The sequence below is a fragment of the Pristiophorus japonicus genome, unplaced genomic scaffold (genome assembly GCF_044704955.1).
Source record: "Pristiophorus japonicus isolate sPriJap1 unplaced genomic scaffold, sPriJap1.hap1 HAP1_SCAFFOLD_495, whole genome shotgun sequence".
Lineage (NCBI taxonomy): Eukaryota > Metazoa > Chordata > Chondrichthyes > Pristiophoridae > Pristiophorus > Pristiophorus japonicus.
The window spans coordinates 440552-452590 of record NW_027254401.1 but is presented as its reverse complement, the minus strand read 5'-3'; the positions used below and the strand labels follow the sequence as shown (position 1 = coordinate 452590).

General features: G+C 49.1%; 1 protein-coding gene across 1 annotated transcript; it reads right to left on the bottom strand.

The window, feature by feature from the left end:
* Window positions 1–2165: 2165 nt before the first annotated feature.
* On the bottom strand, window positions 2166–3441 carry LOC139253657 (uncharacterized; the record flags this gene model as incomplete). The annotated part of the gene is made up of 2 exons (XM_070873501.1): window positions 3396–3441; window positions 2166–3289 (listed from the first exon to the last, which is right to left on the bottom strand). Coding segments are annotated over exons 1-2 (1170 nt in total), but the record flags the coding sequence as incomplete, so codon positions are not given.
* Between the last annotated feature and the right edge of the window lie 8598 nt (window positions 3442–12039).

Genomic DNA, 12039 nt, shown 5'->3' with positions numbered 1-12039 from the left:
TCATGTCTCTCCACATTGTGTATTGTAAAGTGCCATTGAACTTTCTGATAGGCAGGGTGTCATCTGCTACTGACAGCTTGAGATAGTCCTCCCTAATCCTGTAAATATTACACAGTTGATGTTATAAATTGACCATAAACACTTTACCAAACTGCAGAGTTTCAGTAAAGAACATGTCCTAGCTCCTCTTCCGACAAGCTTCCTCCTGAAATAAATAAAACACAAACAGTGAGGAGGTTAGTAAAAGACTTCAGGAGGCCATCGACAGGCTGGTGAAATGAGCAGATACAGGGCGGATAAAATTTTAAACAGAGACGTGTGAAGTGATGCATTTTGGAAGAAAGAATGAGGAGAGGCAATAAAAACTAAATGGTACAATTTTAAATGGGGTGCCGGAAGAGAGACCTGGGGGTCACATACACAAATCTTGAAGGAGCGTGGGGATTGGTTTTAACAGTGAATCTCAGAAATGTACAGCATGGCAGGAGGCCATTCAGCCCATCGTGTCCGTGCCGGCCGACAAAGCGCTATCCAGCCTAATCCCACGCTCCAGCTCTTGGTACATAGGTTTAAAGGCTACGCCGCTTCAAATACATATTCAAGTATTTTTAAATGTGATGAGAGTTTCTGCCTCTACCACCGTTTCAGGCAGTGAGTTCCAGATCCCCACCACCCTCTGGGTGAAGCATTTCCCACTCAAATCCTCTCTAAACCTGCAAGGAATTGATTTAAATCGACGCCCCCTGATTGTTGACCCCTCTAAGGGAAATAGGCCCTTCCTATCCACTCTATCTAGACCCCTCATAATTCGATATACCTCAATATGGTCTCCCCTCAGTCTCCTCTGTTCCAAAGTAAACATCCCCCAGCCTATCGAATCTTTTGTCATAGCTAAAATTCTCCAGTCCAGGCAACATCCTCGTAAATGTCCTCTGCACCCTCTCTAGTGCAGTCACATCTTTCCTGTAATGTACGCAGTACTCCAGCTGTGGCATAACTCGTGCTTTATGCAGTTCAAGCGTAATCTCCCTGCTCTTGTATTCAATGCCTCAGTGAATGAAGGCAAGTATTCCATATGCCTTCTTAACAACCTTATCTACCTGTCCTGCTATCTTTGGGGATCTATGGACATGCATTCCAAGGTCCCTCTGTTGGCTCAGAGACATGGACCATGTACAGTCGACACCTCAAGTCGCTGGAGAAATACCACCAACGATGCCTCCGCAAGATCCTACAAATTCCCTGGTAGGACAGGCACACCGACATCAGTATCCTCGTCCAGGCCAACATCCCTAGCATTGAAGCACTGACCACACTTGATCAGCTCCGCTAAGCAGGCCACATTGTCCGCATGCCAGACACGAGACTCCGAAAGCAAGCGCTCTACTTGGAACTCCTTCATGGCAAATGAGCCAAAGGTGGATAGAGGAAATGCTACAAGGACACCCTCAAAGCCTCCCTGATAAAGTGCAACATCCCCACTGACACTTGGGAGTCCCTGGCCAAAGACCACCCTAAGTGGAGGAAATGCATCTGGGAGGGCGCGGAGTGCCTTGAGTCTCATTGCCGATTGCATGCAGAAGACAAGCGCAGGCAGCGGAAAGAACATGCAGCAAACCTGTCGCACCCTCCCTTACCCTTAACGACTGTGACAGGGACTGTGGTTCTCGTATTGGACTATTCAGCCACCTAAGGACTCATTCTAAGAGTGGAAGCAAGTCTTCCTCGATTCCGAGGGACTGCCAATGTTGATGATGTTCCACAATGACTTGTGATGATCAGGAATGCATGAATAACAGCGTAGAGCAAGCAGATTCCATAGTAATTTTAAAAAGGGAATTGGAAATACACTTGAAATGGAAATAAATGCAAGGCTGTGGGGAAAGAGGAGTGGGACTAATTGGAAAGCTCTTTCAAAGAGCCGCACAGACACAATGGGCCATTTGTGCTGTAGGATTCTATGATTGTAAGTAGTTGAACATTCCGAATCGTGTGTCAGATACTGGAACTATACATCAGTGCCACTCACACACACAGTGACTGTCACACCCACCGTACCAGACACACCCACACACTCACAATATGGAACTGTAACTGGATTGCAATGTGAGTTCCGGCAGATATTAATCAATGGGGCAGCACACAAATAATTATAAGCAAAGTACTGTGATCACTCTGTGCTCGGATTCGGCGCTCGCTGCCGGGGGTTGCCCGGACTCTGCACTCGGTGCCGGGGACCTCTCGGACTCGGCGCTCGGTAGCTCTCGGACTCTGCGCTCGGTGCCGGGGGGGCGCTCAAACTCTGCACTCGGTGCCGGGGGGGCCTTGGACTCTGTGCTCGGTGCCGGGGGCACCCGGACACTGCGCTCGGTGCCGGGGGTTGCCCGGACTCTGCGCTCGGTGCCGGGGGGGCGCTCAAACTCTGCACTCGGTGCCGGGGGGGCCTTGGACTCTGTGCTCGGTGCCGGGGGGGCCTTGGACTCTGTGCTCGGTGCCGGGGGCACCCGGACACTGCGCTCGGTGCCGGGGGACGCTCGGACTCTGTGCTCGGTGCCGGGGGACGCTCGGACTCTGCGCTCGGTGCCGGGGGACGCTCGGACTCTGCGCTCGGTGCCGGGGGTTGCCCGGACTCTGCGCTCGGTGCCGGGGGGTCCTTGGACTCTGCGCTCGGTGCCGGGGGGCGCTCGGACTCTGTGCTCGGTGCCGGGGGACGCTCGGACTCTGCGCTCGGTGCCGGGGGGTCCTTGGACTCTGCGCTCGGTGCCGGGGGTTGCTCGGACTCTATGCTCGGTGCCGGGGGTTGCCCGGACTCTGCGCTCGGTGCTGGGGGGGCCTTGGACTCTGCGCTCGGTGCTGGAGGGCGCTCGGACTCTGCGCTCGGTGCTGGGGGGCGCTCGGACTCTGTGCTCGGTGCCGGGGACGCTCGGACTCTGTGCTCGGTGCTGGGGGGCGCTCGGACTCTGTGCTCGGTGCCGGGGACGCTTGGACTCTGCGCTCGGTGCCGGGGGGCGCTCGGACTCTGCGCTCGGTGCCGGGGGTTGCCCGGACTCTGCGCTCGGTGCCGGGGGTTGCCCGGACTCTGCGCTCGGTGCCGGGGGTTGCCCGGACTCTGCGCTCGGTGCCGGGGGTTGCCCGGACTCTGCGCTCGGTGCCGGGGGTTGCCCGGACTCTGCGCTCGGTGCCGGGGGTTGCCCGGACTCTGCGCTCGGTGCCGGGGGTTGCCCGGACTCTGCGCTCGGTGCCGGGGGTTGCCCGGACTCTGCGCTCGGTGCCGGGGGTTGCCCGGACTCTGTGCTCGGTGCCGGGGGGGCCCGGACTCTGCGGTTTGTATTTTATTTATTTTCCCGCCCGCGCTTCACTCCGTTATTTATTTTTAAAACCCTCATAAAACTCACTTTCCGCCGGTGATCCGGGCTCTCGGGTGGTGTTTGTGCCGAGCATGCGCGGTACGGGCCGAGCGCTTGTGTGTGTGGTGTTGTCGGGGGTGCAGGGGGCGCTTGCGCGATCTCAGCCACAACTCAGCGCGGAGGCCGGAGCGCTTTCTGTAGCGCGGGGGTTTGTGGGTACCCTAGCCACCATTACTGTTCGTCATTTCAACCAATCTGTGCGGCAGCTGGGCCTGAACATCAGCTTCACTACCCCAGTGCTGGGAAAGGGCGACGGGCGACAAGAGACAACATTTTTAAAGTTTCTGCTGATGGGTTGTTTGGCTATTTCCAAATCCCCCCCGAAAAAAAATAAATCTTTTTAAAATTAAAATTGAGCAACTTTTGAGAAAGCAACATGACATTGGGTGGAAGGATAGAAACAGTCAAGAAAGCCTTCTGGTTTTTTGAGCATCTCTTTGTCCCAACACACTATTCACCAGCTGAGAGGATATAGATATGATTCAGTTGGTGGGTCCCACAGGCTAGCTTTCGTTCAAATATTGGAATATGTGTTGGTCTTTTCCTCTTTCCTTCCCTACTGTGTGTGTGCGAGCCAGCCGTGGCTCAGTGGGTAGCACTCTCACACCTGAGTCAGAAGGTTGTGGGTTGAAGTCACACTCCAGAGACTTGAACACAAAATCTAGGCTGACACTCTAGTGCAATGCTGAGGGAGTGCTGCTCTGTCGGAGGTGCCGTCTTTTGGATGAGACGTTAAACCAAGGTCCTTTCTGCTCTCTCAGGTGGACGTAAAAAATTCCATGACACAATTTTGAAGATGAGCAGGGGAGTTATCCCTGGTTCCCTGGCCAATATTCATCGCTCAATCAACATCATTAAAACAGATTATCTGGTCATTCTTATATTGTAGATATTGGCTGCCGCATTTCCTACTTTATATCAGTGACTGCACTTGAAAATTGGGTTGCAAGCACTTTGGAACGTCCAGTGATCATGAAAGGCGCTATATAAATGCAAGTCTGTCTGTCTCAATCGATGTTTAAAGAGGCCATTAATGGCCCTTTAGAATCATAGAATCGTTACAGCACAGAAGAAGGTCATTCAGCCCGTCGAGCCCGTGCCGACTCTCAGCTCAGCCCACTCCCCTGCCCTTTCCCTGTGGCCCATATCTTTCCCACTATTTGGTGGTCTATAGAATACACCTAGTAGTATAATGGATGAGGTAGAAAGAATGAGGAGAGGACATATAAACTAAATGGTACAATCCTGAAAGGGGTGCACGAAAAGAGAGACCTGGGAGTAAATGTGATGGTGGCAAGGCAGTTTGAGAAAGCAATTAAAAAGGCTTACAAGATCCTGAACATGAGGTGTAAATTATGATGAACCTGTATAAAACACTGGTTTGGCCCCCAACTGGAGTTTTATGTCCAATTCTGGGCACCACACTTTAGGAAGGCTGTGAAGGCCTTAGACAAGGTGCAGAAAAGATTTATGAGAATGATTGCAGGAATGAGGGCCTTCAGTTACATGGATAGACTGGAGAAGCTGGGATTGTTCTCATTGAAGCTGAGACGATGGAGAGGAGATTTGATCGAGGTTTTCAAAATCATGAGGGGTCTGGACATGTAGCTAGAGGGAAACTGTTCCCATTGGCAGAAGGGTCGAGAACCAGAAGACATATAGAGTAAGGTGATTAACAAAAGAACCAAAGGTGACCTAAGAAAAAACTTTTTGTGCAGCGAGTGGTTCAGATCGGGAATGCAGAGCCTGAAAGGGTGGTGGAGGCAGACTCAATCTTACTTTTCAAAAGGGAGTTGGATAAATATCTTATGGAAAATAATTTACAGGTGGGGAAGAGGGACTAATTGAGAGTCGGCATAGGCTCGACGGGCCGAATGGCCTTCTTTGTGCTGTAACCATTCTATGGTTCTAATTTGTTGTTTCTCTGCTAGTCACTGGGATCCTGAAGCCCAAGAGATGTCAGGGCACATGAGATTGGGCGAGGAGAACATAAGAAATTGGAGCAGGAGAGGCCATTTGGCCCTTCGAGCCTGCTCTGCCTTTCAGTAAGATCATGGCTGGTCTTCTACCTCAACTCCACTTTCCTCCACTATCCCCATATCCATTGATTCACTTAATATCCAAAAATCTATTGATCTCTGTCTTCAATATACTCAACAACTGAGGTTCCAAAGCTCTCTGGGGTAGAGAATTCCAAAGATTCAACACCCTCTGAGTGAAGAAATTTCTCCTCATCTCAGTCCTAAATGGCTGACCCTTTACTCTGAGACTGTGACCCCTGGTTCTAGACTCCCCAGCCAGGGGAAACATCCTCCCTGCATCTACCCTATCAAGCCCTGTAAGAATATAGGCCGAGTCTACTCAATCTTTCCTCATAGGTAAATCCCCCTATCCCAGGAATCAGTCTGGCGAGCCTTCAGGTAAATTTATAATGGGGAACAAGGAAATGGCAGACCAATTGAACAAATATTTTGATTCTGTTTCACGAAAGCAGACACATATAAGCATATAACCTTCCGGAAACACTAGGGAACCGAGGGTCTAGTGAGAAGGAAGAACTGAAGGAAATCCTTATTAGTCAGGAAATTGTGTTAGGGAAATTGATGCGATTGAAGGCTGATAAATCCCCAGAGCCTGATAGTCTGCATCCCAGAGTACTTAAGGAAGTGGCCCTAGAAATAGCGGATGCATTGGTGATCATTTTCCAACAGTCTATCGACTCTGGATCAGTTCGTATGGACTGGAGGGTAGCTAATGTAAGACTACTTTTTAAAAAAGGAGGGAGAGAGAAAACTGGGAATTATACAGCGGTTAGCCTGACATCAGTAGTGGGGAAAATGTTGGAATCAATTATCAAAGATGAAATAGCAGCGCATTTGGAAAGCATTGACAGGATTGGTCCAAGTCAGCGTGGATTTATGAAAGGGAAATCATGCTTGACAAATCTTCTAGAATTTTTTGAGGATGTAACTACTAAAGTGGACAAGGGAGAACCAGTGGATGTGGTATATTTGGACTTTCAAAAGGCTTTTGACAAGGTCCCACACAAGAGATTAGTGTGCAAAATTAAAGCACATGGTATTGGGGGTAATGTATTGACGTGGATCGAGAACTGGTTGGCAGACAGGAAGCAGAGAGTAGGGATAAATGGGTCCTTCTCAGAATGGCAGGCAGTGACTAGTGGGGTGCCACAGGGCTCAGTGCTGGGACCCCAGCTATTTACAATATACATGAATGATTTAGGTGAAGGAATTGAGTGTAATATCTCCAAGTTTGCAGACGACACTAAGCTGGGTAGCGATGTGAGCTGTGAGGAGGATGGTACGAGGCTGCAGGGTAACTTGGACAGGTTAGGTGAGTGGGCAAATGCATGGCAGATGCAGTATTATGTGGATAAATGTGAGGTTATCCACTTTGGTGGCAAAAACATGAAGGCAGAATATTATCTGAATGGCGGCAGATTAGGAAAAGGGGAGGTACATCGAGACCTGGGTGTCATGGTACATTAGTCATTGAAAGTTGGCATGCAGGTACAGCAGGTGGAGACGAAGGCAAATGACATATTGGCCTTCATAGCTAGGGTATTTGAGTATAGGAGCAGGGTATGTCTTAATACAGTTGTACAGGGTCTTGGTGATGCCTCACCTGGAATATTGTGTTCAGTTTTTTGTTCTCCTAATCTGAGCAAGGACGTTCTTGCTATTGAGGGAGTGCAGCGAAGGTTCACCAACTTGATTCCTGGGATGGCGGGACTGACATATGAGGAGAGACTGGATCGACTGGGCCTGCATTCACTGGAGTTTAGAAGAATGAGAGGGGATCGCACAGAAACATATAAAATTCTGACGGGACTGGACAGGTTAGATGCAGGAAGAATGTTTCCGATGTTGGGAAGTCCAGAACCAGGGGACACAGTCTAAGGATAAGGGGTAAGCCATTTAGGAACGAGATGAGGAGAAACTTCTTCACTCAGAGTGTTAACCTCTGGAATTCTCTACTGCAGAGAGTTGTTGATGCCAGTTCGTTAGATATATTCAAGAGGAAGTTAGATATGGCCCTGATGGCTAAAGGGATCAAGGGATATGGACAGAAAGCAGCAAAGGGGTACTGAGGTGAATGATCAGCCATGATCTTATTGAATGGTGGTGCATTCCTAGTTTCTATGTTTCTATGCTTCATTATATTCCCTCTATGGCAAGTGTATCCTTCCTTAGGTAAGGAGACCAAAATTGTACACAATACACCAAGTGCGGTCTTACCCAGGGCCCTATATAATTGCATTCGGATGGCTTTACTCTTGTACTCAAATCCTCTTGTATTAAAGGCCAACATATCATTTGCTTTTCTAATTGCTTGCTGTGCCTTCATGTTAGGTAGGTTTTAAAGAACACTTAAAAGGTGGAAAGTGAAGTTAAATGGAGAGGTGAAACAATTTAAGTAGGGAATTCCAGAGCTTAGGACTGAGGCAGCTGAAGGCGCGATCGTCAATGGTGGAGCAATTAAAATCGGTGATGGTCAAAAGGCCAGAATAGGTGGAGTATTGAAATCTGGGGGATTATCGGGCAGGAGGAGATTCCAAAGCTTTGGAGAAGCAAGCCCATGGAGGGATTTGAAAACAAGGATGAGAAGTTTGAAATTGATGTGTTGCTTAACTGAGAGCCAATGTAGGTCAGAAAGCACAGGAGTGATGGGAGAACGGGACTTGGTGAGAGTTAGGACCACGGGCAACCAAATTTTGAATGGCCTCAACTTTATAGAGGGTAGAACTAGGTAGGCCAGCCAGGAGTGCATCGGAATAGTCAAGATGAGAGCTGATGGATGAGGCTTTCGGCAGCAGATAAGTTGAGTTAGGGCAGAGACGGGTGATATTATGAAGGGCGGTATTCGTGATAGAATGGATATGAGACGGGAAGCACAATTTGTGATCAAATATCACACCAAGGTTGTGAACAGACTTCGTCAGCCTCAGACAGCTGCCAGCAAGATAGATCGAATCAGTGGAAAGGGACTGGAGGTTGTGGCATGAACCAAAGACAATGGCTTCAGTCTTCCTGATATTTAATTGGAGAAAATTTCTACCCATCCAGTGCTGGATGTTGGTCAAGCAGTCCGATAGTATATATAGTACATATTGACGTAGCAGAATGGATGAAAAGATTGCTACAAAACAGAAATCAGAGTGTAGAAGTTTAAGGACGTTTCTCAGACTGGTGGAAAGTGAGAGGTGGTGTCCCACAGGGATCTGTGCTGCTGGAACCAGTGCTGTTTACCATGGTTTAGACTCAGAACTTCGAGTATGGTGTCAGAATTTGAAGATGACACCAAATTGGATGGTGTAACTAATAGTGTTGGGAATGCACCAAAATACAGGAAGACATAAACAGGCTTTCAAAGTGGGCAGAGGAATGGGGGATGCAATTCAACATTGTGAAATGTGAGCTGGTTCATTTTGGTAGAAGGAATAAGGAGACCACTTATTCCTTAGAAGGGAAGAAATTAAATGAACGAGAGGTATAAAAAGACCTGGGAAAAAAGACATAAAAAATTAGCAACACAATTTGGACAGGCCATAAACAGTGCAAAGAAAATACTGGGCTCATTTCTAGAACAGAATACAAATACAAAAGCAGAGAGGTAACATGTACTCTATATTGAACGTTGGTTAGACACAGTTGAAGCACTGAGAGTAGTTCTGGGCTTCACACTATAAAAGGATATTGATGCACTGGAGAAAATGCTGAAAAGATTTACAAGAATGTTACCAGAATTGAGAGGATGCAACTCGCAGGCAAGATTGAGCAGGCTAGGGCTTGGGCTTTCTCTGGAAAAGGGGAGACTAAGAAAAGACCAGAAAGATATGAAGGAGTTTGATAGGGTAGATGTGGATAAACTGTTTCCACTTATGGCTAAGTCAGAACAAGGAGATAGAAACATAAGATAGTCACTGACAGATCAAATAAAGAATTAGGAGCAATTTATTTACTCAGAGGGTGGTGAGAATGTGGAATTTGTTGCCACAAGGAGTGGTTGAAGCAGATAGCATTTAAGGGGAGGCTTGATGTATCCATGAGGGAGAAGGGAATAGAGGGATATGGGGACAGGATGGGATAAGATCATTAGAGTGAGAAGAGGTTCGTATGGAGTATAAACACTGGCACAGACCAGTTGGGCTGAATAACCTGCTTCTATGCTGTAAATTCTATATCTGTATGGCAGGGGTGGTTTAATACTCGGGTCTACGGGACCCTGGGGTGGATGAATGCTCAGAACTATGTGGCCCTTGCCCATGAGGTGGTTTAATGCTTGGGCTGATTGGCCCTCCCCAGACTGGCTCAGCAATTAGGGTTTTCAATGGCGGAATTGTTACCTAGAGTCCCCCGCCCGGCAGAAAGTGCCCTATCAATGACAACGGGAGCCCAGTGCTCAGGCGCAGGACTGAGCTGTACTCTGAGCATGTGCAGTGCCAGTGGTGGAGATGGTCTCGGGCGGAAGAGACGGTTCCCCGAGGTGGTAGGAGCTTGTGGGTGCAGGGGAGTAATTGGACCCCTGGGTGGGCTGAGCAGCTTCATAAACTCTCGGTAAAGGCCTCAGGCCCTGAATAAAAGCCCATAGGCCCCGAATAAAAGCCAACAGGCCCCGAATAAGAGCACATTGGTCCCGAGTTTGCAACGTAGTGATAGGCCCCGTCGCTCCAGGTAACTGGCCGCCACGTTGGACAGGGAGGGATCAGGGCTCCTGCGTGGCCATCTTGCTAGTGACTTTCTCCCCGGAGACAGACCCAGGCTACAGTGCATGCGCGGCCATCTTGGTACAGGAGCAGAGGGTGGGCGGGGCTTCAGGGTCCCAGTGACCAGAGAGAAAATCATTGCCTCATTGATTTTATTCTCACTCTGCACGCAGCGGGTGCAGAACTGAACCCAACCTCAGCAAAGGGAGGGAGAAAACTGGGGATGGAGGAATGAAATGATGGAGATGTTACGATTGGGTTTCGATTTCAGCACGAGCAGGGAGGGAGAGTGAGTGGGACAGGGATTTACAGCTTTGGGGGAACAAGAGAGGAAAGAATATTCCATAGAAACTAGGATTGCCTGTCAATTTCTATCCTGTGCTGACCTTTGTAAACTCCTTTTACAAGGTATTAGAAGGGCAGGATTTACAGACGGGAAACGTGAACCAAACATCACATCAAGATCTGACAGAGTCATGCGATTCATCAGGACCTGACTATCTGCGGCCTTTCAAAGTAGGAGAAATGTTTATCTGTTCTGTCTGTGGGAATAGATTTCCAACATCAGTGTGACTGGAAAAGCACCGAGACACACACACACACCCGAGTGACAGTGTTCCAGTGCAATGACCGTGTAAAGAGCTTTAACCAGTTACACAGCCTGAAAAACATCGCACCATTCACAGTGGGGAGAAACTGTACACGTGCTCTGTGTGTGGTCGAGGCTTCAACTGATCGTCCAACCTCCATAGACACAAGGACACCCGCACCATGGAGAAACCGTGGGAATGTGGAGACTGTCGGAAGGGATTCAATTACCCATCTGAGCTGGAAACTCATCGACGCAGTCACACCGGGGAGAGGCCATTCACCTGCTCCATGTGTGGGAAGGGGTTCATTCGGTCATCCACTCTGCTGACACACCAGAGAGTTCACACTGGGGAGAGGCCGTTCACCTGCTCTGTGTGTGGGGAGGGATTCACCCCGTCACCCAACCTGCTGGTACACCAGCGAGTTCATTCTGGGGAGAGACCATTCACCTGCTCTGAGTGTGGGGAGGGATTCACTCGGTCACCCAACCTGCTGGTACACCAGCGAGTTCATACTGGGGAGAGACCATTCACCTGCTCAGTGTGTGGGAAGGGATTCACTCAGTCATCCAACCTGCTGACACACCAGCGAGTTCACATTGGGGAGAGGTTGTTCATCTGCTCAGTGTGTGGGAAGGGATTCACTCGGTCATCCAACCTGCTGAGACACCAGCGAATTCACAAATGATTGCAGGGTTTGGATTCCGCTGTTGTTGCTGCTGTTGTTCACATCCTAATGAACTGTGTTCATTCTGTTAGCTGGCGTTTGTTTCTGCTGATGTTAATAACCCTTCAACTAGGCTGGAGTTTAGTATTTTGATACTTCAATTAACAGTGTTGATATTTGATATCTCCAAGATAAGAGGAGACTAATTGATGTCCTGTTTCTGATTGGGGCACAGGAGCAGTGAGAGATCGGGGCCCAGGAATGAGGTTTTGGGGCCCAGGAGAGGCGAAGGCCCAGAAACAGCATGGGCCAGCCCACACTGTGATCTGTGGATAGTCGGAGCATGCGTGCACACTAGGTCCGTGCAGCAGGACTTGGTCTCCAGTCATCTTGGTTAACCCTTGCCACTGGATCAACACCTAGCTCTGTCAAGCCCGTGTGGTGGCTGGTGTGCAACGGCCACCCCACGTTAAAAGAATCCATGCACAGGCATCTTCCACCCTTCAGTGTGTAGTTCGGGACCTCGAATGTCAGGTCACTCATTGAAACATCTGTGAACTCATCCCTTTTTGGTGTGGAATCAGGACATCCTCGATACGAGGGATGGCCTAATACTATACCACCATTTTTGAGCCTTTTCTCCTTTCT